Raw genomic sequence first — 25,235 nt, 5'->3', positions numbered from 1 at the left:
CTTAATTTCACAATGTGAGAACTGGAATGTCATTCCGAGTGCTAAAATTGGACAAAACTTTATTCTGGCTGTCTAATTGGAACTTCCTGATTATTCTTTCATGAATGCAGTTCCAACAGACCTTCCCCGCTGGCTTTGAAATGGTTTGTTCTCCTGAGCTGCTGTTTGCAGAATAAATTGTGAAGATTAACTTAAGCAGATAAGAAGATGATCTCTGGGGGAAGCTGAGCTCCTGCTTGGAGGAGGCCACCCTGCAGTCCACTGGTAATGGCCAAATGCGGCCCTAGGTTCTGACATGATAGCAGTCTTCTAATATTTAAGGGGCTGCCACAGAGAGGAGGGGTCAAGTTATTTTCCAAGGCACCTAAAGGCCAGATAAAGAATAATGGATGGAAACTAATCAAGGAGAGAAGCAACTTAGAACTAAGGAGAAATTTCCTGACTGTGAGAACAATTAATCAGTGGAGCAACTTGCCCCCAGAAGTTGTGAATTCTCCAACACTGGAAGTTTTAAAGAAGATGTTGGTCCAGGCTTTTGCCGACGACCTTGTTTTTATTCTGGAGGATCCTATGGCTTCTGGGATACAACTTCTATGTAAAATAGAGGAGTACAGTATGATAGGGGGACTACATATAAATAAAGAGAAGACAAAACTGTTAACTAAGAATATGACTTTGAATCAGAAAAGGGAAGTACAAAGCCTGCTAGGGATTAACATGGCCCATAAAATACAATACTTGGGAACTTGGCTCACGGAGAGATGTTCCTCTATCAAAGTAGAGAACTATATGAAATTACTACAACAGGTATCTAAGGACATGACTAATTGGAGTGGTAAACAACTATCTTTGATGGGCAGGATTGCGACAGTTAAGACACATGTACTACCGAAATTTTTGTTTTTGTTTCAAACGGCACCAACTAAATTGGACAATTTTTTTTTAAAATCCTTGGAGACAATAGTGGCTTGATTTATATGGCAAGGCAAGAAAGCACAAATCAAAGCCCAAATGTTGCAAAAACGTAAAGAACTGGGAGGCTTCGGAGTACCCAACTGGGAAGCATATTATAATGCAGCAATTATGACATGGGTGAAGGATTGGGTGACGTTGAGTAGAAGGTGCCTATTGGCTATAGAGGGACATGACCTCCCCCAGGGATGGCACGCCTCCCTCTGGCAAGAAAGAGACACCCCCATAGGTACTTCATGGGATATTATATTCGGAAGATTTTGATGGGGGTGTGGGAAAAGATGAGGAAAAAATACTATCTTAGGGTTCTGTGCTGGTTGGCACCATTAGAGGCCTTAACGCATCCCAGTGTATTTAATTGGACAAGAAACATAACATATAAAGACATTATGACAGAAGATGGCAACATGAAAACAAAGATGGAATTAGAACAGCAGGGCAGGAATCTGGAATGGTGGGAATATTTACAGATTAGAAATAGGTTTAAAAGTGATAAGGTACGGTTTGGGATCTACCCAAACCCTCAGGGCTAGATAAGATTTTGTTTGGTGGAGATAAGAAAATGTAATCGAAGATTTATCAGTTTTTGACCTGTCAAGATGCTAAAGAAGAGATGGATAAAAGCCTTCTAATAACATGGGAGAGAAACTTTGGCTATGAGATTGAAATGGGCAAATGGTGGGATCTATGGAGTAAGACTATTAAACTTACAATATCTACAGCATTTAAAGAAAACATATACAAGATGGTTTATAGATGGCACCTCCCCCCAACGAGGTTAGCCAAAATGTTTCCTGGGTTATCTCCACTGTGTTGGAAATGTGGAAGAAGGGATGGCACATTCTACCATATTTGGTGGTCTTGTACCGAGGCCACGAAATACTGGAGAAGGATTCAAAAATGGCTAAAAGAGGTTACCGGGGCAAGCATGGAATGGAAACCCGAGAATTTTTTACTAAGCATAAAATCAGAAAACATGAGTAAATCTATATGGCATTTGAGCCTACATATAATTGTGGCTGCAAGAATAACTTATGCACAATTTTGGAAATCTATTACCATACCGCCGGAAGATGCCATAATTAAAAAGATCTATGAATGTGCAGAAATGGACAGAATGACGGGTTGGCTGAGGGACAAAGGAGAAACAGAACATTATCTTAGCTGGAACCTATGGTATATGTGGGCGACAAGGAGAACAGCAGGGACTTAAAACGGGGAAAGCTAAATAGCAGTTGTTAACAATGGGAACTAAAAGTGAACATGGGTATTGTAACAGATCGCTGAACTTTGTAACGAGAAGATGCTGCTTAGAGACTAAACAATAAGGAAAAAAAGTTGGGCTGTGAATGACTGTCACCACGGGGGGGAGGGGGGATTGTATGTTTAAAATGTATTTGTATTTGTATGTTTTATCCTTAAAAAAATGTATAACCAATAAAGATTATTTTAAAAAAAAGAAGGTGTTGGCTAACGATTTCTCTGAAGTGTTGTAGGGTTTTCTGCCTCCAAGGATGTCAGCCTCTGCTTCGCTACTTGCTTTTGGCTGCCATTGAAATGGGGAGGGGGAGGCATGATATTTGGGTGGGGAAGTATTCAGTACAGGAGTGATTGTAAAAAGGGAGTTGTTATCACCATCTACTGTGCATGCTGCAGATAGTGGATTTGCCTCCAAGGCCAACTGTCCGGCATACCAACCTGATGATGGTTTTTGAAGATGGAACCCACATGACACCTGAGGGATGTACGGATTGGATTATGAGATGGGGTTACCAGGGGGAGGGAGTTGGGTCACATATTGATATCTATGATTACGCACACTTTTGCCTCAGATCTTGCTTTGCTTAGCTGCTATCTATTTATAACCAGTAAAAGTACTCTTAATTCTGCAAAATGGAGTTGAGTGTTTCTTTCTTGGTTACTGAGGGAGGCCTTTCCAACTTGACTATTCTATCCTATCCCATCCCATCCCATCCCATCCCATCCCACATCCTATCCTATCCCTTAATCTATTCCTATTCTATTCTATTCTGAATCCCATTCCATTCCGTATCTTATCCTATCCCATCTTATCCCTTACCCTATCCTATCCTATCCTATCCTATCCTATCCTATCCTATCCTATCCTATCCTATCCTATCCTATCCTATCATATCATATCATATCATATCCCTTATTCTATTCTATTCTATTCTATTCTATTCTATTCTATTCTATTCTATTCTGTTCTGTTCTATTCTACCCTATTCGTATTCCTATTCTTATTCCTATTCTATTCTATTCTGAATCCCATTCCATTCCCTGTCCTATCCCTTATTCTATTCTATTCCATTCCATTCTATTCTATTCTATTCAGATATTTGAGATCAGTCAAAAGGCTTCCACTGAACTGGTTTTACACAGTGAATACAAATGATAAAACATGTGAGTCTTTAAAACTATACTTACTTCTCTCATAATTAGAGAACCTCTGGTTGCAATGTAGGGTCATTATATTTGTTCAATGATACCCACAGAGCAACTATTGTATTAGACAAAAAAAAAACCTCACTAGCACAGAGATGTTTAGAAATAAAAAAGGAGTCCAGCATGCAGCACAACACGGCACAATATGTTTATTATGGACACTGAACAGAAAAGTGTACAGCCAGGTAACAGAATTGTAAAGAATTAAACATTTTGAATTCATTGGGGAAGATAGTAAAATACGAATAATATGAAACAAGAGAACAGAAGCACTAGAATGCTAAAATCTTTAAGTACATAAACACCAATCAGTGCATTATGAAACCTGTTCTGTCCCGTGATTCTAATGAATATGCAGACACAGTCTTGGCTGTCTGCCACAGCTAATGATGGAGATAAAGCCACCCCTTGGCTAGGAGCCAAGAACGCTATCTTCACGAAACCAAGAGTAGACTTATGGAATGCTTTCTCAACGGCTAGTAAAGTGGACTGTTGTTTCCTGCAAAGATCCCCCTCCCATCGTTCCACCTATAAGCTCTTTGGGAGGGGCCACAACAATAGCCACCTGTCCCTATTTCCTTCTATGATGTCTTCTCCACAGTTGCTCCCTTCTCTTCTCAGCTCTATGCACATGGCTATCAGGGACAACCTCCCTCTGTTCCTCCTCACTGCTCCCTGACTCAGATGCCGCCTGGTGGCAAACAGGCCTCTCTAGTCCCTGCTCTGACTCCAAGCACCTTCCAGGGTGTTCTTCATCCTCCAGAGCAGTCCCATAATGGTCATCGCTGTCAGAGTCCACCAACAGCTCAGCCAGCCGCTGCTGGGCCACAACCAAACCACTTCACAGCATTGTCAAAGAAGTACGTCCTTTGTTATAAAAGAAGGTTGTATAGAATGGCACAAAGTTTTGTCACATTATATCCCTTGTTTCTGTTCGGGCTGAAGAAAAATTATTTCCTAGTGATACAAATTCGGTAGCCCATTGTTGTGTTGGTCTCCAAGGAGAAATTAAATGTAATAGTCGGCTGGTGTGCCAGAGAAGAGAGAATTGGAGTTAAATGTAGGTGGTGAATTTAAGGGATGCAGAATAAATTAGGTCCATAGTTCTTACACACACACACAGACACACACACACACACCTGCCACTTTGAGACCCACATCTGAATTTTAACTCATTTTCCTCAATGTTATTTAATGTGAGAAGTGACAGAAAACATTTTGCAGCCTTCTCTACAAAGGACAGGTACCAAACCAAAAATGGGGGCTCTCAAGGGGTCAGCAGGTCTGTGGGTATCAAAAAAAAAAAAAGTCACAATGAAGGGATGGCTGCATAACTGAAGCCCTCCCACAACTGCTCAGTTGTTTTGAGAAAATTATTATTCAGCAGACTGTAACCTTCTTTCTAACCAATAGAGAAGGACCAGGAGAGACGGGACAGCAGTCTTCCAATATTTGAAGGGCTGCACAGAGAGGAGGGGGTCAAGTTATTTTTCCAAGGCACCCAAAGGCCAGAAAAAGAATAATGGATGGAAACTGATCAAGGAGAGATTCAACCTGGAAATAAGGATAAATTTTCTGACAGTGAGAACAATCAACCCATGGAACAGAAGTTCAGAAGTTGTGGGAGCTTCCTCTCTGGAGGCTTTCAAGAAGAGATTGGACTGCCTTCTGTCAGAAATGGTGTAGGGTCTCCAGCTTGGTGGGGGGTTGGACTGGAAGACCTCCAATGTCCCCTCCAACTCTGTTAATCTGTTAAATCTGTCAATATTGCATGGCAGATGGACCTCATTCAGTCGTCTTTCCCTTACCCATCTCATTGCCTATGTGTACTCCTTGATTTACAACTGTTTGTTTAATGACCATTCAAAGTTACAACAGAACTGACAAAAGTGACTTCCAACCAGTCCTCACAATTTTGACTATTGCAGCTTCCCCATGGTCACGTGATCAAAACTCAGATGCTGAGCAACCAGATTGTATTTACAAAAGGCTGCAGTGCCCTGGGGTCACGTGATTAACATTTAGAACACAGAATATAAAATCACAGGGCTGGAAGGACCCTGGAGATCTTCTAGTCCAACCCCCTGCTCAAGCAGGAGACCCTGTACCATTTGAGACAAATGGCTGGGCAATCTCTCCATCTCCAACAGTGGAGCATACACAACTTCTGGAAATATTGAAAAGGCAGAATATTTCTCTGAATGTGAAAAGGAAGAAACATGTTTTAAAAGACAGAATAGCTTCCTACCACTTCCTGCCCACCCCCCTTTGTCAATGAGCCATTAAAGCCTGAGCTAGTCCACTTTACATAATAAAGAGTTCTCCCCTTCAGCTCCAGAGTGATGGGATTAAGGCATGATAATATTGGCCCTTTACCCAACTTGCCACATGGCATCTGAGAACTCAACCAAAGCTGGATTCAAAATGCAGCCTAGAGAGTTGCCCCTGCGTGGCCCCATGGGAGTCTGACAACCAATCAGAATACAAACTCAAGATCAAAGGCCAGAGGGGGCATAAAACCAGGGATTCAGCTTCTCTTCCTTCCTTGCCTTGCCTTGCCTTCCCTTCTCTTCTCCACCAACATTGAAGAATGTGATCACCTTTTCTGTTCAGGACTCAAGCCATGTGGTCCTGTCCACCATTAAACCATCTTTCCAAGCAGCCTCCATGTCTCCAGTGTCTTTTCCCCCACTTGGAGCCGAACCAGAAGGACATTTCTTCCAACAATCCCTTAACAACCCTGGCAGAGTGGTGGTAGAACCAGGTGCTACTTAACAATGGCCTTGCTTAGCCATGGAAATTATCCTCCCAATTGTGGTCGTAAGTCAAGAACTACCTGTATTCAAAGACTTCCTTCTTGGAAATAGAGCCTGCCTGTGCTGTGTAACCCAGTTAGAGTTGCACTATAAATAAGGATCTTTAATCATTTTTGCACCGTTTTGTAAATGCTTTGGTAGCCAGTGGTTTGCTATCCTAAGAATCCTCACAATCACAATTCCCAGGGGAGAAATCTTCGTCATAAGTTCACTTCTGTTCTCCCGAATCTGTACACATTGTTCGCTGTGATTTCTAAAGCAGGGGTAGGCTTCCTGGACAGATGCAGATGTAAATCACTAGCTATTTATCATAAACCTACCAGTTTCTCTCTGGCTCCTCCCTCCCTCCCTCCCTTCGTCTTTGATATAATTCCCACCAAATTGTCTCTGCAACGGGCATTCAGTTTTTCTTCAGACCTTCTAACTCTGAACTTGGGCACATCTGTTTCAAAACAAAGCAGGGTGCAGGGGATTTACTTTTAAAAAGAATTGTGTATATTAAAGGGTGTATTTTTCCCCTCTCACTTTTGAACGAAGAAGATGTTTCTCATGCAAACGTATGTATCTAGATCTAAGTACGATGCAAACTTAGGATGTGTGTGTGTGTGTGTGTTTGCATGTGTGTGAGATACGAGAGAGTTAAAAAGAAATAAAGTTAAATCTTATTCAGGAATATTTGTTAGAGGAGATCTCTTTTGTGATGCCAATGTGGACAGCTTGTGGCTGTGGTGTATTTTTGTTAATGGAAATGACATATTATGTTACCTGGCCCGATTAATACAGTGATGGGAAAACCAGTTTGGATGATTAAGTGCCATTTAGAGCACTTAATGGGAATTCAATGGGAGACTTAATCATTCCGAATTCATTGATAAACCTTTCAGTGGCTCTGGAAACAACAAGGGTATTCTTTCTCTTTTTGTCCGCCATTCTCATATATATAGAGGCTGTTAAAAGATCCTGTAAGAAAAGCAGATATTGTACGGACCAGTTTGAATTCATTGGAGGAGTGAAGAAATAGAACTGGGTAATTATATTTTCCATTTTTTCCCCTAAGCTCACTGAAATTGAGGGGGGGGGGTCAGCTTCAACTTAGCTGCCCCTTCTTCTCTCTTAATTGGCACAATCAAAGTTGTGCCAATTAAGAGAGAAGAATGGAGGGGGGGGGCTAAGTCTGGGCATGTTATGATTGATTATTTTGAAAGTATCTATTAGTTTTCACAAGGAAACTATGATAGGGTACAGAATTCATTGCGATCTTGATGTTTCTAGACAAAATGTTCTATAGGAAGCTGTTTCCTGAATATTGAGTGTTAAAACAACCAGGAGTCCAGAAGATTAAAACTCTGGTCCTAGTGACTAAGCCAAACTGCAATATTATCTTGTACATGTATATTTGCCTTCATTCATTAGAAGTTATTTTTATGACAGACTAAACCCTTCTTAAAACTTCATTTTTTAAAATTCAAGGTTTTTATTTTTTATTACAAATGTTGACATATTTTATAAGCAGAGTGTTGTCCATGTCTCTTCTTTTACATCCTCTCCCATATATAGTCCATTTTACATCATAGTTCTGTTTCCAATTTCAGCCATATTATTCTCTTTCCATATTTTTCATCTTCAACTTATTTTCTTCTTATTAGAATAGAATAGAATAACAGAGTTGGAAGGGACCTTGGAGGTCTTCTAGTCCAACCCCCTGCCTAGACAGGAAACCCTATACCATTTCAGACAAATGGCTATCCAACATCTAAAACATAAACAATATTGCTAATTGGCCCTTCAAAGGTAAACCAAATTATCATTTCATATTTCATTGGTTGGTCTACTTTACTATAAGCAACATGCATCCTCCAATTCAGTTTTTACATAGAGAACATTTACCTTAATTAATTATGCACAATTAACAATGTTACCATAATTCCTTATATCTTAATTGACTATATACCATTAACAATATTAATACAATTCCCTTTAATCTACTAATTTGTCCCTTCTTTCCCTTTCTCCTCCTCTAACCATTTTCTCTTGATCTCTCAAAGATTCCACTTCTTATTAATTTCCTTAAATCTGGGCATATTGTGATAGAGTATTTTGGAAATATCTATCAGTTTTTGCAAGAAAACTGTGATGGGATACAAAATTCAGACCGATATTGCTGTTTCTAGGCACAATATTTTATAGAAGCTGTTTCCTGAATATTGAGTGTTAAAACAAACAGAAGCCCCGAAGATTAAACCGCTAGTGGTGACTAACCCAACAGCAATATTATCCAGGGACACATATATTTGCCTTCATTCACAAGAAGTTATTGTATGACAAAATCATTCTTAAAAATCTATTTCTTAAAACCCTGTTCTCATCCAAGAAGCTGCAGCTGATCCAAGAAGATCCAGTCAGAGCTGGCGAAGCTTCTTGGGTGAGAAGCGAAACATTTTCAAAGAAAAAACAAGAAAGTCCAGTTGCCTCATGAAAAAGCACTTTGGGGTTTCCATTTTGTCCTTTTCGCCCCTGGTAGCCATTTTATAATAGGAAAGCTCCCCAGCAGCCATTTTATAATGCACAAGGACAAAAAGGTGGGGAACCTTGAAATACATCATAACTTTTAGGTCATTGTGGTACCAGCATGTTGGGAAAAAATTATTTTCAGCAATTTTACCTGTTCCTCTCCCCCCAATTTGATCATGTGTTAAGAAGGAAGCTCTGAGAAGCATCGAAATGGCTGCATATTGGAGCAAGCATCAATTGCTATCAAGAAAAATCACCATTAAATGATTGGGCACAGTAGGTCACCAAATAAAAAAAAATTCTTCTCAGCTAGTCTAAATAAAGGACCTCAGGATTTAATGCTGAAATGGGGGGAAATGTACAATGTGTTGCTGGGAATGAAGCATTAACACAACAATGTTCAACTCTATTTAACTTGCTCTACATGGAGTTATTTGCTGTGAATTTTGCCAGAATTGCAGAAGTCATCAACTAGATTCAGAGGTCAGGTTTCCATTATTGATCCCCAAAGTAGAATTTTTGTAAGCATTGGCAATTAGAACCTCTTCATGGAGAACTTTTTTGACCTTTCATATTTCCCCCCAGAGAGTTTATAACCTGTTTCCTACCTGCAAGGTGAAAATCTGGAAAGTCAAATGAAAAATTCCACACACGAGCTTCGAGTTAGAAACTCTGAAGGAGAACTTTCCTCTCTTCCAAAACAATTCCAGCAATGAATATCCAAGGACATAATTGCTTAGACACTGTGGGAAGCTCTCCCAACCCACAGAAGAATGAAATATTTTGGGGAATATTAAAAAGAGGCAGAATATTACATTTCTCCAAAGGGAAATGGAGAAAAATCTTAATAAAGGGAGAAAGCAGCCCCCAACAACCTCCAGCAGATACCTGACATCTTTAGAAATGAATATTTTGTGCCCATTAAGAAATCCAGGCCAATCTATTCACAAATAAAACACCTTCAGCTCTAGTTGATGGAATTAAGAAGGACAGGGCATGATCTTTAGGACATACAGTAATAGGATTAACCCACAACCAATCAAATAAGAAAAGCAGACAAAGCAAACCACAACATTACAAAATACTGTAAACTGTTTAAAAATCCTTGCACTCATCAAGCGGCATATGCTGTGGTTGGTTCTGTTCATCAGTAAACTTTCTTTCCTATGCAGCCTCCATTTTATTCCCAGCTTGGAACTGGACCTGGATTTTATTTCCTACACCACAATCACGAAGTGCTCGTTTGTTTTGTAGGTGAGGCAAGATGGATGCCAAGGTTATTGGGCAGAAGGGAAATTCAGCCAACGAGACATATGTAGGAGACCACATCAACAGTACCTTCCTTCCTTACTACCAACATTCTCCAGCTGTCGCAGGTCTATTCAGCCTGGCGTATCTCATTGTCTTTCTCTCCTGCATGGCTGGAAACTCTTTGGTCTGCATTGTGGTGGCAAAGAACCAGCGCATGAGGACAGTCACCAACTTCTTCATCCTCAATCTGGCTGTTAGTGACCTGCTGGTGGGTATCTTCTGTGTTCCGACCACCCTGATAGACACCCTGATCACAGGTGAGAGTCATTCAAAGGGCAAAGTTGGACTTGCAGAAGTATGAGTTGTTTGAGGTAGATCAAAGTCAGGAAAGAGACCTTTGGTGATATACGAAAGAAGGGAATGGGTTGAAAGGGGACTGAGGCAGGGGTGAAATGCTGCCGATTTGGACTGGTTCTCCCCAACCAATAGTAAAAAAAGGTTCTGACAATCAGCTGTGACAATGTCGCGTGATCGTCAGAACCTTTTTTTTTTTTTTACTTTGGCAGGGTTGATTCACCAGCTCTTCAGCTCCCCCTTGTCAACTTGTAAAGCGTTTCCATGCCTATTATCAAGTTGACATTGAAGGGAGGAAGAATTCCATGCATATCTTCAACCAGGGTCGGATCTCAGATTTCTACAGCAGGTGTGTGAGGTGCGAAAGTTTACAACCTGCTGCAGCACCTCGTTGGTGAATGTGATTTATGACACAGACTGAGTTTACAGCCTGCTGCAGCACTTCATCGTTGGATGTGATTTATGACACAGAGTGAGGGGAGGGGAGACATGGGGGTAAAGTTCAGATACCATTAACCAGAAATCAGATTTGGCTCAACAGCAGAAAATGTCAAAATGTTGCTCCTAATAAATGACTGGATTTCTTTTGAACTTTGTCTAGAGGCTCGTAAATTAATTAGGGCATCTTTTATTTATTATTTATTTATTTATTTGACTTATATACCGTGTGGAATCTTCACACTCCTTGGGCTCTTCCCCAGCTTCTCTGTTTGCAGGGGTTGGGGGGAAAGGATTCCCCATTCAGCCTTAAGAGAAAAGAAGTGCAAGCTTGCTCCTGGCATTTTTCCTTTTGGCTGAAGCTTTCAAAGAGAGCGAGCATGCAGTTTCTCTCCCTCTGAAGTTGCAGGTGTCAGGCTGGGGGAGAAAAGGCTCCCGGCTCCACATAGGGAGCAGGAGAGCGAGGAGCAGCATCAGTGGTGGTGCAAAGTTGCCATTCTAGAAAAGGGTGGGAAAGGTGAAAGGGAAGTGAAGCTCCTGGTGGGGAGGTGTCAAAATCCCCCCTTTTCTTCACTAAATCCAGGTAAATTTGGAAGAGCCACAGCATCGCCTGGAATTTTTCATCAGCTGCAGATTTGAGCTCTGTCAATTCTGCTCCCCAATCCCCCTATGATATGAAAGGATGTTCCAACATTCTTCCCCTCCCCCTCTTCACCACTCCCCCTCCCGTTAATCCCCAGTCTTTGTCTGACCCAGCACTTCCCACCAAGCCACGCCCATAGAATCAGTGGCAAAATATGTAGATTTCACCACTGGAGTAAGGAGATCCTTTTTTCTATCACAGTCACTCATGCCCTAGTCTCTGATGTGCACATGTATCACCTCTCCAGCATGAGCTGCATTGGCTTCTGATTTGCTTCTGGGTGCAATTCAAGGTGCTGGGTACAATTAAAGCCCTCAATGTCTTGGGACTACATGATCTGAGGTACCGTATCTTGTTGGTCACATCTATGCAACCCATCAGAGCTGGGAGGCAGGGAATGTTGCATGTCCCATCCCCGAGGGAGATATACCTAGTGGGACACAGAAGAAGAGCCTTCTCTGTGGTGGCTCCTTCTCTCTGGAACATCATCCCCCCCAGAGATTAGAACGGCCTCCCCTCTGACACTCTTCCAGAAGGTGCTGAAGACCTGGTCCTGCTAGCGGGCCTGGGGAACCCAGAGCGGGATGGAGCCCATTAAATGGCTCGTGTGATCTGCTGTCACTGGTGTGGGGGTGATTTTATTATATTATACTATATTAATTTATTTGATTCCTTTTCTTAGTTTTATTGTTTTAAATGTAGTTTTATATTCTGTAAGCTGCTTTGAGTTGCCATGGGTGAAGAGGCGGCGATATAAATTCCTTAAATGAAAATAAAAGACAAGAAAGCACTGGTTGAACATGGGAGGAAAAACTGCCAAATAATAGTTCTGTAAGGCATCCATTAGAAGGAAATGCTTTAATCTGGATCCCTGTTGATAGCTTCCATGCAACTTTTTTTAAAAATAAAAAGAAAGCTCCATTCACTTGAATGATGCCATTGCATTATGATTCTACCTTGTGATTCGTGATCATAATAAAGGTTTGATTGACAGAGAAAATATCATCATGCAATTGCCTTTCTCCTCCCAGCACCTGATCACTCCACAAAAATAGCCCACACTGGTCTCCTCTGGAGTGGAACCATTAAAGTGCCTTGGAAAGAAACTAAGAAAGGAAATTTCAGCGGTTCCAGAGCGATAGGTTAGCTGCTTCCCCCAACCCAGGTTAGCTCCAAGTATTCAGCTGGTTCAGACTGGTTCGCCCAAACTGGTAAAGGAAATTGGTTCTATGCTGTCCTATTTAGGCATGTTTTTGAGGCTGGGCAGATGCGCAGAAAACACATGCACAAGCAAAGCACATGCATGGAAGAGGCAAAACAAGTGGGCATATGTGCGGCGAACCGGTGATAACAAAATGTGAAACCCACCACTGGTTAGCTGCAGTATGCTCCTGAAACTGAAAGATTTGGCAAGGAAGAGAGACCCTAATTTTGGCCTTTCAGAGAATGTAAATTAACATGTTTCAGTCTTCCTTGATAAACTCATAGCAATGAGCATAAGAAGTGATTTATCTTGGCAAACCATCCAATATTAGCAAACACACCCTGATGTATTCTTGCAATAGAGGGTGCTCTTTGCAAATCCATACATTCTATATTACATTATAGACATAGATGATATTCAGCTGGTTCTGACCAATTCTGGTGAACTGGTAGCAGAAAGTTTGTGTAATGACTCATCTCCTAACTTAAGAAAGTAAAGACTCTTGATTATTTCAAAAGGAACCTTTAATCAAGCAGGATGGAAAACCATTAGAAGCAAAGCAGCATCTGAAACCCTTTAGGCAATACAAGAGGGATTAAACTGATAATGACCCTTTGTCCGAATGCAGATTCCGACCAATACACAAGTGTGAACATGTTTCCTTAACTCTTCTGCTCTGAGAGTCGAATAACACACACATTCCCATGGCTATCTCTAGTTAGACATTAAAGTAAGATATCTCACATGGCCATCATAAACATTCCTTCAGAGATGCTGGGACCTTCAGTTTTCCGATGACAGGAAACCAGTTGTAAAGTTGTAAAACTCAGTTGTTACAGATACAGCTAGTGATTTAATTCCGAGGCCCCCCTCCTCCCAATTGAATGGCAGTATCACTTTTAGGGATCTGACAGTTTGAGTAGTTCGGAGAACCGACAAATACCACTTCTGGTTGGCAGCGCCCCTGCCTATTCTCTGTCTCCTGAGTCCCTGGGTTTTCTTTTGTTGCCCTGCATAGGAGAATGGAGCTGGAAAGCAGGTTAGTGGGGTGGGGACGGTATGGAGATTTTACAGTATCATTCCTCTGCCATGCCCACCAAGCCACGCCCACAGAACCAGCAGTAAAAAATTTTTAATCCCACCACTGAGGTAGGTCAACTGAGGGTCTCTTTGTGCTCTTACCCAATAGGCTGGCCTTTCAACCAGGTGGTCTGTACAATGAGTGGCCTTATTCAAGGAACATCTGTCTCTGCTTCTGTCTTTACCTTGGTGGCTATTGCCATGGACAGGTAGGTTGATTTAACTCCTGGTGAATCTGCTATGACACCTAGCAAGGTGGAAGTGGGCAGGGACACCTGTGGGGATCAAACACATCAAGGGCTTCACCCTTGATCATGCAATTGGAACTGTTGTGGTCCACCAGCAGCTAGCGGAGCTGGTGGCAAACTCAGAGAGTGAGGAGGTTGGGGAGGAACATGAGCCAGTCCTGGAGTCTGGGGGAGGCTCTGATGAGGGCTCTGTGTTGGAGGCAGAGAGGGGACCAGGGCCATATGCCAGCTATAAGATGCCTTCAGAGTCAGACATTAGTGAGGCAGATGAACAGCTGGAGCCTGTTCCCAGTGTATGATGTGCAGAGTTGCCAGACGAAGGGAACAGCTAAAGAACAGGGGTCGACTTGGGAGTAAGGCCACAGGTGGACAATCAATGCCCCCCCCAAGAGGGAATAAAAGAGGAGCAAAAGGGGAGTGGAGTTTGCAGGAGACAATTAGTTCATTCCCACATTCTTGCCAAGTATTGGGGTGTCTGAAAGATATCAGCCTGGTAACTCTCCAAGCCTGATGAAGGTCAGTAATTGTGAACTATCTTGGGAGACTGTGGGTCAAGACTTTGCTGGAGAAGAATTCACTGTAAATTAAATAAAAAGGGTTTATTGGGATGAGGACTCAGCTTTGTGCTGCTGGGGAAATCTAGGTCAGAACAGAAATGTAAAAATGGAGGGTGGCTTCAATCATGGGTTTCTAGCTACCATCTTGATTTTTTTTTTTACATCAATCCCAGTCCATGGATACCCACAAATGAAGCTTTGTTTGGAGTTGGATAGACCTGAGCTCCCAAAACTGAGCTCTTACCCAGGAAGAAAGCATTGTGTGCTTGTTCATTTGTTTGTGTGTCTCCATCTGTAACTACAGGTAGTCCTCAACACACAACTACAACTGAGCCCAACATTTGCGTTGCGAAGCAAGACAGTAGTTAAGTGAATTTTGCTCCATTTTACAACCTTTCATGCCACCGCTGCTAAGTGAAGGAAGGAAGGAAGGAATAGCAATAGCATTTAGACATATACCATTTTACAGTGCTTTCCAACCCCCTCTAAATGATTTACAGAGCCAGCCTATTGCCCCCAACAATCTGGCTCCTCATTTTACTGACCTCAGAAGGATGGAAGGCTGAGTCAAGTTTGAGCCAGTCAGTATCGAACTCCTGGCAGGGGGCAGAGTTTGCCTGCAATACTGCATTTTAACCACTGTGGTTCCAGGAAGGAGAAGGAGAAAGGGAATATGAGAGAGACAAAGGAAGGAAGGAAGGAAGGAAGGAAGGAAGGAAGGAAGGAAGGAAGGAAGCAAGCAAGCAAGCAAGCAAGCAAGCAAGCAAGCAAGCAAGCAAGCAAGCAAGCAAGCAAGCACTTGGACTTATTTACAACTTTCCAGCCTTCTCTAAGCGGTTTACAGAGTTGACCTCTTGCCCCCAACAATCTGGGTCCTCATTTTACTCACCTTGGGAGGATGGAAGGCTGAGTCAACCCTTGAGCTGGTGAGACTCAAACTGCAAGCAGCCAGCAATCAGCAGAAATAGCCTGCAGTACTGCATTCTAACCACTGCACCATCACGTCTCATGTGCGTATATATAGATTAGGAGTAGGGTTCCTAGGTATTTATGTATCAGTAGGTATTTCTCTTGTGCCCAGCCCATTCCTGGCTGTGCTACTAGGAATTTTTGGAGTTGAAACCCAATCTTCTGGAACGGGTACCAGATTGGAACAAAGATAATACAGATTAGTTTTGTTTTTTCTAAATCAGTTTTCTCACTTCTGTCTCCCCCAGATTCCACTGCATTGTTCTTCCTTTCCAAGAGAGGCTCAGCCTTCCCAAGGCCTCGGTGATTATTATTGTGGTGTGGTTGCTCTCCGTAGCCATCATGTGCCCTTCAGCCATCATGCTCACCGTTGGCCAGCTGGAAGGCCACTACATGGTTCTTGGCAATGGCAAGAATACCACTTACCCCCTCTATACCTGTTATGAAGCTTGGTCAGACAACAGCATGAGAAAACTCTACACAACAATTCTCTTTGTCCATATCTACTTGGTGCCGCTGACGCTCATTGTCTTCATGTATGGAAGGGTTTGCCTAAAGCTTTGCAATTCTACTGTGCCCGTCCCTGAACACTTGCCTTGTGCCAACCGAGCCAATGGCACCTCCAAAAAGAGAATTAAGGTCATCAAGATGCTAATCTTGGTCGCACTCCTCTTCATGCTCTCCTGGTTACCTTTGTGGACTCTCATGCTGTTGGTGGATTACATGGATTTGGCTGATGATCACCTGGACTTGCTAACTAGTTACGCCTTCCCTTTTGCTCACTGGCTGGCTTTTTCTAACAGTAGCATCAACCCTATCATTTACGGCTACTATAATGAAAACTTCAGAAGGAGCTTCCAGGCTGCTTTTAAGTTCCAGTTCTGCTCCCAGGAATTGACCATGCAGAAACCTTATTCTGAGCACCCACTCGGCCCCATCAACAAAATCTTCACCCAGGCAAACTCATCTAACTCTTCATCCTTGCAGCTGACTCACCTCTCCTCGAGGAAAACTCAACCCAAGTACCCAAGCCCTATCTTAGAAGACATTGATAAAATTATGACTTACCATGTTGTTAACCAGGCTTGGAAGAAAACCAGAACTTAAGAACAATGAAAACAAGGGTGTTAATGAAAAAAACAAACCACCTTTTCCCATACATTGCTACTTCTCCTCTTGCCCCCAAATCTCAGCCACTCTATGTTGTATAATGTAGAACAATGTTTCTCAATATTGCTGACTTATAAGGTGTGTGGACCTCAACTCCCAGGATTTCACAAACTAAGGATTATTCAGATAAGAAGGAAAGCAAAAGAACATCAACCTTAATTGAATAAGGATATACAACATCATGCCTTGGTTTTATGACTTCCTATCAGAGGTGGTATTCAGCTGGTTCTGACTGGTTCTAGTGAACTGGTAGCGGAAATTTTGAGTAGTTCAGAGAAGCAGTAAATACCACCTCTAGCTGGCCCTGCCCCATCTATTTGCTGCCTCATGAGTCCTAGCTGATTGGTGTCCCACCTGATTGGCTGGGTCTTCTTTTGTTGCCCTGCACAGAATGAAGCTGAAAAGCAGGTTAGTGGGGTGGGGAGGAGAAGGAATGGGCCTTTTACAGTATCCTTTCCCTGGAGTGAGGACAGAATGGTGATTTTACAGTATCCTTTCCCCAGGAGTGGGGTGGGAATGGAAATTTTACAGTATCCTTTCCCCAGGAGTAGGAAGGGAATGGAGATTTTGCAGTATTCTTCCCCAGGAGTGGGGAGGGAATGGAGATTTTGCACTATAGTTCCCCTGACATGCCCACAAAACCATGCCCACAAAACCAGTACTATATTTTTTTGAATCCCACCACTGCTTCCTATGGTCACTAGCTCACTGGATGGAATTTATTTATTTGTACAAATGAATCCCAAAAGCCAAATGACCAGACTGAAAAGAAATAGCAACAACTTAACGCAAGCCATAAACCAGCCTCAAGAAATGGTAATGAACACAGAAAATGTGTTACCAGAAAGCAACTAAAATTGCCAGGAATGATGCGGGGAAAAATTCCCATTGTTGCTCCAAAGATAGTCAACTGGATTCTGGGTGAAGTTCTCTGGAGGAAGCACTCCATGGCAAAGAAAGCTTCAGGGATGTCCAAAAGGAAGGGCATAAAAGTCAAGGTGATTGTGCCATCATTGACACCATCTTGACTTGTTGACCCCCCACTGCAAACACTTCTGGTCATCTTGATGCAATAGCCGGAGAGTCATCTGAAATAAGGAAGACTCTTCTCCAGAGCAGATCACAATTCCTAAGGAGAAACAGCAGGTTTGAACTGAGTTCTTCACAATCTTCCACTGGTTCACTCCTGATTTTATATATTCAATTTCTTCACCACCCATCTCACCTAAGGGACCCCAGGTGGCTTACAACAACCCCAACCAAACCAGCCACTTCTCACTTTCAAAAGAAGGTAAGCATAAGAACACTAAGAACATGCTAACACATTAGCAGAACAGTTTCCTTGGTTAACTAGACATTTTTCATCCTCACAAAGGTTTGTACTGAATGTAACATTGCTATACTGTGATAAGTGAAAAAAATCCAGTATGGTTTCCTGAACATTTTGTAAGACCAGAGGTTTAGCCGGTTTGTGCTGGTTTGGGTGAACCAGATGTTAATTTTATCTCCAGTTCAGCGAACTGGTAGTTCCGATCACCGGCTGGCCCTGCTCCACCTCTCCCCTCCCAGGAGTCTCTACGCACCTCGTTCTAGTCTGTTTTCGCTCCCAGGAGGCTGCAGGGAGCCCTCCTAGGGCCAAAATGGGGCACGGGGGGAGGTGCATCCCCCTCCACAGCCCGTTTATGCTCCCAGGAGGCTGCAGGGGGGTCTATTAGACCCAAAGTGGGGCATGGAGGGGCAGCGCGCTCCTCCTGCGGCTTTTTTTTGTTCCCAGGGTGGTGCAGGAGGCCGAATGTTACTTGTCACACCCCTGACCACGACCACCATAGCCACGTCCACCTAGCTGGTTATTAGGGCAAAGAACCAGTTGCTAAATTAGCTGAATCCCACCACTCTATAGGACCGTTTACAAATGGATCAAATCCATATCAAATGTTTTTTGAGATGAAATTGATCGGAACTATACCAAAAGTTTTTCAGCTTCTAGTGCCACTAATGCTACAGACTATACTGTCTAAGGTCCAAAATAAATTATCCAAGGCAAGGCAGAGTAATGAACATTTTCCCCGAGATGAACAGTCTGGAAGAGTAATTACAGTGTCCGCTGCTGGTGGTACACTTGGGTGTATTGCAGAAAAAAATGGCTACAATACAATCTCATCATCAGTTGCTTCACTGAATAACACTTTTCAATTTCAACCTGCACACAGGTTTCTGACAGTGCAGGAGGAAATAATTTTCTCTGCCTCTTCTTAAAGCAAAGCTTTGATTAACACTAATAAGATATTGAAAGTAGAACAAAGAACACCAGATATCTAATTTGGAGGCTGTCCGTACAATCACAACTCAAAATTGGTGCTTGCATTCAGTCTGTTCTACCTGCCAGCTCTCCATCCTAAATACAGAATCTAGGAATTGTGCAGAAGTGCTGAGAAAGTTTAGCAGAGGGAGAAAAGAGATGAAGGAACCTAATGATCTTTAAGAAGTTCTTTAAAATGCCAGAGATATGTATAATGTGCCAGATTCAGATAACAGATAACAGATTAACAGAATTGGAAAGTACCTTGTAGGTCATCTTGTCAGCCCTTCTTCATTCAAAAATCAGGAAAGAAAACCACAGGACTCCATTTGTAGAAATCAAGTGTACTTTTACTAATTATAAATGAATAGAAGTGAAGCTAAGCTAAGTCTGGTTATTTAGGCGCGAAAATGAATAATATATTGTATAATTCATTCCCCTCCCCTTGGCATCCCTGCACAGTCCAATCATAATTCTCCCAAATGTCAGGTGTGAGATAACTTCGAAAGGCATCACCAGGATGGAATGCTGGACCGTTGGCCTTGGCGGGAAACAATCCTCCTCCACATGCGCAGTAAGGTGGTCAGTTCAAAATCTAGAATCTTCCTCCAGCACAACAATGAGTCCCCTCCCAAATACCATGCCCCCCCTCCCTGTTTCAATGGCAGCCAAAGCAGTAGCAAAACGGAGGCTGACACATCTAGTCCAATCCAAGCAAGGGGCCCTACACCATTTCTGACAAATGGCAGTCCAGTCTCCAGGGATGAAGCTCCCACAGCTTCTGTCCCATCAGTGGGACTTCTTCCACTTCAGATCTGAACCTTAGATTTCATGTTTAGCATTTACTGATAGAGAGGTTCTCCAGGAATTTCTCCCTCTCTTTATCTTTTTTTCAAGGACGATTCCATGTTTCCCCGAAAATAAGACCTCCAAGGCAAAGCGCTTATTTAGGAGGTCGAAAGAAAATAAGACCCTGTCTTATTTCCGAGAAACTCGGTTGTGGCCATATCAAATGATAGCAATAGCCATAGCACTTATCAATAGCTAAGTGCTTTTTTACATGATGATGATGATGATGATGATGATGATGATGATGATGATGATGATAATCTTATGGTATTTTCGTATACAAACGGACAAAATACTGGCGCATAATACACCAGACATCACACTGGTTGAGAAAAATAAGGTCACAATCATAGACATCGCAATACCAGGTGATAGCAGGGTCGCCGAGAAGGAACATGAAAAAATCGCAAGATACCAGGACTTAAAAATCGAAATTCAACGACTATGGCACAAACCAGCAGTGGTAATTCCAGTGGTAATTGGCACACTGGGTGCTATTCCAAAAGCACTGGAATTACATTTAAAACAGTTAAAAATTGACAAAATCACCATCAGTCAAATGCAAAAAGCCGCACTGCTTGGATCTGCACGCATATTACGAAAATACGTTACGACGTCCTAGGCCCCTGGGTGGGCCCGACTAGTAACCAATGCCAAATCCGGTGAAACAACTGGCCGCTGTGATACAATTGCATAATAATAATAATAATAATAATAATAATAATAATAATAATAATAATAATAATAATAATAATAATAATAATAATAGTCTGATGACCTTCATTTCTTTCTGCCTTTATTGTATCTAAATAATGTACATAGTATTTCTTCCATTAGTATAATCACAGCTATGACTCTCGCTTCTGGTGAGGGAGCGTGACTGTCACAAAAGAGCCACTTCATTCCTCCAGCCATTCTCCTCTCACATCCAAGTCAGTTAAAGCTCCTCTTGGAAATGAAGGACAAACGGTTGTACTTACCATCTTGGCTTTGGGGGAGGCTAAGGAAACTCTTGGTAGTGAGGGTGGACAAGAAGCAGCACTTGTCTCTGAGGTCAGAAATGAATCTGCTCCTCCAATTTATATACAAGCCAAGACCACCCATTGTTTACTTTTTCTAAATGCTGAGTGAAAGTTTTGTCAGAATAGCCACTGCCAGAAGAAAAACATTTGCTTTTGACTACCGGTAATTTGTGTTTGTTTTGGAGATGTGATAAAGAGAAAGTATTTCATCAGCTTCAGATCCACCTTGCTAGAAAAACACCAAATGATGGAAAGATTGAAAGTCTCTGGCAGAATGTGAGAAGTTGAAACAACCAGATGTGCAGCTTCCTCCCCACCTTCTCCCAAGATGAGCCCTACCTATTTTGAGGATTGTAGCTCAAAGTAATTGGTTGTCCTATTCTTGGGAGTGGGACTTACTCTCATTACTTTCCAGGACTTCCAAGCCAGAATTAGGCATTTTAGAGCTTTGGTTATATCCTCTGAGTCCAGCCTTTGTATGGTTTTCCCTGCATCTTTTTTGTTTGTCCATTCAAATCTTCAAAAAGGCATTTGACAAAGTAGACTTGCTTTCCCTGCAGGCTCTTTCTCTCTTGGTTACAATCTCACATATTCTTGCCCACTTGCTGTGGCTCTTCTCAAGGGGAACTGCCTAGTCTCCCATGGATTTCCTGCAGATTTCCTCCTCTATCTGCTAAAGGTGCACAGAGTGTTTGGCTCCAATCCAGTAAAATCTAGTGTTTTTAATTCTCCCTTGCTCTTTCTGGGCAAGGGAGAAACATTGACACAGTGGTACACGAATGTTCAAGCATTGATACACTGACAGACCAATGCGCAAGCTTTGACCCACTGACCCACCAATGCACAAGCATTGATACACTGACCCTCCAAACTGTAGGCTGCATTTTGCCATATTCCATGGCTGGCCTTATGACATGAGCTTCATGTTTTACATAACTGTTATTTAATGAAAAGAAAAGGCAAAAATGTTTAGATGCTGATATGAGAGATTTATTCAGATTCATTTGAACATGAGAGATTTAGTTCTGTTCATCCATGCAAAGAGATCAGCCACCACAGCGCTGCGATGGGTCATCAAGTCTATAGAATTCATATTTACATGTCACAGGATTTACCACTGCTTTGCACCCTTGCCTACCTGCACGACCACCATACCTTTGAAGGAGAAAAAAAGGAAGGTGGAGGAAGAGAAAGAAGGAGGGGTTACGGTCGGTAAAAGTTGAGCAAAAAAACCCATAACCATGGTTGCCACCAGCTTCTTCAACAGGAACTGTGAGTTTAAGAAGAACCTTCCCCAAATTGTGTACCAGCTCAATCTGGGAGAGTGCCATCCAGTATAGAGTCAAAGGAGATATATGACCTGGTCCTTTGGGCAGGGGGTCAAACCCCCACCCACCCATTCTACATTGCCACAGTTGAGTCAAAACTGCTTCCTCCTCATCCTCTAAGGGCCAACAGGGTTTTGGCCAAAACCACCACAGCATCATCTATCTGAGTAGGGGTAGGTCTATATCTGGGTTTCATCGGCACTTTGGTCCCGATAGTGATGGAGGACTTCCCCCAAAACTCTACATAGAGGTTGAAAAGGAGAGGTGGGAATCTTGACCCCTGAGGTGTCCCACTCCATCTCAAGCTCTCCAAAGAACATCCACAAGTGTCACTGATGACATTTCAATGCTGTGTCCCACTCTGAAACCAGAGTCTGGGTAATTTGCCTCAACTTGGTCCCTTTGTGCATTCTCTCAACAATCTTCCTCAAAAAGGGAAGGTTGAGGTCTGGATGAAAGTTGGCTGTTGGGTCTAAACATCTTAAGACAGAAGATGGTTTCACCCTCTTCCACAGAGAGGCATTCAATATCTTCCGATCAACCACTTGCTCATTCCCAGGAGGGACAAGAGTCCAGAACACTGGTCACCAATCTCACACTACAAAGACCATGTCTAGTTCCTCAAGAGCCACTGGCCAAACTTTTCTTAGAGAACAAGGATCAGCCTTAATTACACTTTCCTGTCCATTTTTCTTTCACCAGCAGGTAAGTTCTAAAGTAGGTTCTTACCTCTACCTCCAGCAGTGCAATAGGTATCTCTAATGCAGAAGATTTATGTAGAAGGTCTGCTTGTATGTCTGAATCCTTTCTATCTCAAAAAATGCTTGTGCTTTAACCTAAAAGCTGTGTTCTAGGCATCTCTAATGCAGAAGATTTACTGGTATATGGAATGTCTGTCTGTCTTTCTATCTTCCTTTCCTTCATTCTTTCTTTCTTTCCTTCCTTCTTCCTTTTTGTCTTTCTGTCTGTCTTTCTTTTTTTCTGTCTTTCTTTCTTTCCTTCTTTCTTCCTTCTTTCCTTCTTTCTTCCTTCCTTTCCTTCTTTCCTTCTTTCCTTTTTTCCTTCTTTCTTTCTTTCTTTCTTTCTTAATATGCATGATCTCAATAAATTTCTGTGGCTTAACATAAAATAAAATGTGCATATTAATATATCTGGTCCCTGCCTGAAGGCACTTCCTACCTGTGGCAGCAACCCATTCCAAATTTGGTGCACTCGCATTTTAAACAATGAGCTGTGTTCCAAGTGGACCCAATGAGATGCTTTCTCCCATCAAATCTATCGAGACATGTGCTTGAGAATACAGCTGTACCTAAGAAAAAAAGAATGGAAGAGTTGAACCTTCAATCGAAGCCAAATTGCCATGCTGTACTGAGAAACATGATAGAGGTTTAGCAATCTGCTCTTGGACAAATGTGACAAATTCTCCACATTTGTCAAATATCATTATATTTTAATGATTGTTTAGAGTTGTAAATATCCTTGATCAAACAACTCTTGCATTAATACAGTCGTTATGTCTTGGCCCACCTTAATGAAAACCTGCATTGTGAAAATTAAGTCCAAAACATTTTTCCTGCCATTACTAAACCTTCGCAAGCAGTACAGCGATGATTTGTTCAAACGTAAAAAGAGTTTGATTACCATTTTCCAACTCAGCTTCAAAGGCAGCTCTAAAGCATGCTCCTTGACATGAAGCTAGCACGAGAGAGAAGATGATCAGGCTGAAGAAGACTTTCTGAGAAAGGGAAAGAAAAAAGAAAAAAATAAGCCATGAGAGATCTTATTGTTTCAGAAACTGGCTCTTCAAAGTCTTTCTAATTCCCCCTCTCATGAACTTTGGAACAAGCCCTCTAGGTTAAGTTTACAATCTTGTGCAAGTGTGCAGTTCGGTCTCTATTGCAGAAAAGTGTCAACTTGGAACATCTCCCTCCCCTCTTTGTGCCAGCTGCACGGAAAAAAGGATACCTGAATATCTCAGTGATTTATTCAGCCACCTAGTAGCCCTCAGGATGGAGTATTTTTCAATCCTCCACCATCCGGAGGCAAAACTCTGCATTGGTATGACAATCCTGACTCTCTGTTCCTGACTTGATTTGCCCTTCATACCAAATAGTCCATTTCTGCATTTGTGTATCCATCCGTAATACTGTTAAATAACTAGAAAATAAACACTGCTTATGAGTCCTTGCCCAAAAATTAGGCCATAAACATCTGGATTTTAAACTCATCCCACTCACCCCAAAATGCCACTAATTGGTTTTGCAAACAGTTCTCTTTGTCCTCTCTCTCTTTTGGAATTCTAAAAAAAATCTGATGGCATTTGATTTCTTTCTGTATTTTTTTTATCTAAGTAACAGACAGGATGACCCTCTGATTATTTTCCCCAGTTACAACCTTGTAGAGTGACTGTCACCAAGGGGCCCCCTCATCCCTCCAGCTCTTCTCTTCTCACATCCAAGTCAGTTAAAGCTCCTCTTTCAAATGAAGGACAAACCGTTGTACTTACCATCTTGGCTTTGGGGGAGACCCAGGAAACTCTTGGTAGGGAGGAAGGACAAAGAGCAGCACTTGTCTCTGAGGCCAGAATGGAATCTGATCCTCCAATTTATACAAGAACCAAGACTGCCCCTTGTGCACTTAAAAAAAAAAAGCTGAGTGAAAGTTTTGTCAGAATAGCCACTGCCAGAAGAAAAAACATTTGCTTTTGACTACCGGTAATTTGTGTTTGTTTTGGAGATGTGATAAAGAGAAAGCATTTAATCAGCTTCAGATCCACCTTGCTAGAAAAACACCAAATGATGGAAAGATTGAAAGTCTCTGGCAGAATGTGCGAAGTTGAAACAACCAGATGTGCAGCTTCCTCCCCACCTTCTCCCAAGATGAGCCCTACCTATTTTGAGGATTGTAGCTCAAAGTAATTGGTTGTCCTATTCTTGGGAGTGGGACTTACTCTCATTACTTTCCAGGACCTCCAAGCCAGAATTAGGCATTTTAGAGCTTTGGTTATATCCTCTGAGTCCAGCCTTTGTATGGTTTTCTCTGCATCTTTTTTGTCTGT

The 25,235-nt window shown here is 42.1% G+C and overlaps 1 protein-coding gene and 1 pseudogene across 2 annotated transcripts; one reads left to right on the top strand and one right to left on the bottom strand.

Moving 5' to 3' along the window:
- The first annotated feature begins 10,029 nt into the window (after positions 1-10,029).
- On the top strand, positions 10,030-16,616 carry LOC106542908 (neuropeptide FF receptor 1-like). Its single transcript, XM_087703497.1, has 3 exons — positions 10,030-10,333; positions 13,845-13,944; positions 15,758-16,616. Exons 1-3 carry the CDS (start codon positions 10,030-10,032, stop codon positions 16,614-16,616), a joined length of 1,263 nt encoding a protein of 420 aa, XP_087559623.1.
- A 5,207-nt stretch (positions 16,617-21,823) lies between these two features.
- Positions 21,824-24,875, bottom strand: LOC148048932 (small serum protein 5-like; annotated as a pseudogene). The gene is made up of 4 exons (XR_015695328.1): positions 24,684-24,875; positions 23,819-23,912; positions 23,357-23,486; positions 21,824-22,004 (listed from the first exon to the last, which is right to left on the bottom strand). The product of XR_015695328.1 is annotated as a small serum protein 5-like (transcript).
- Between the last annotated feature and the right edge of the window lie 360 nt (positions 24,876-25,235).

This window comes from Thamnophis sirtalis, unplaced genomic scaffold, assembly GCF_051295495.1.
Source record: "Thamnophis sirtalis isolate CommonGarterSnake01/CBP01778 unplaced genomic scaffold, rThaSir2_p1.2 scaffold_2, whole genome shotgun sequence".
Taxonomy (NCBI): domain Eukaryota; kingdom Metazoa; phylum Chordata; class Lepidosauria; order Squamata; family Natricidae; genus Thamnophis; species Thamnophis sirtalis.
The sequence above is the reverse complement of the archived record's forward strand: the minus strand, read 5'-3'. Positions and strand labels throughout refer to the sequence as shown.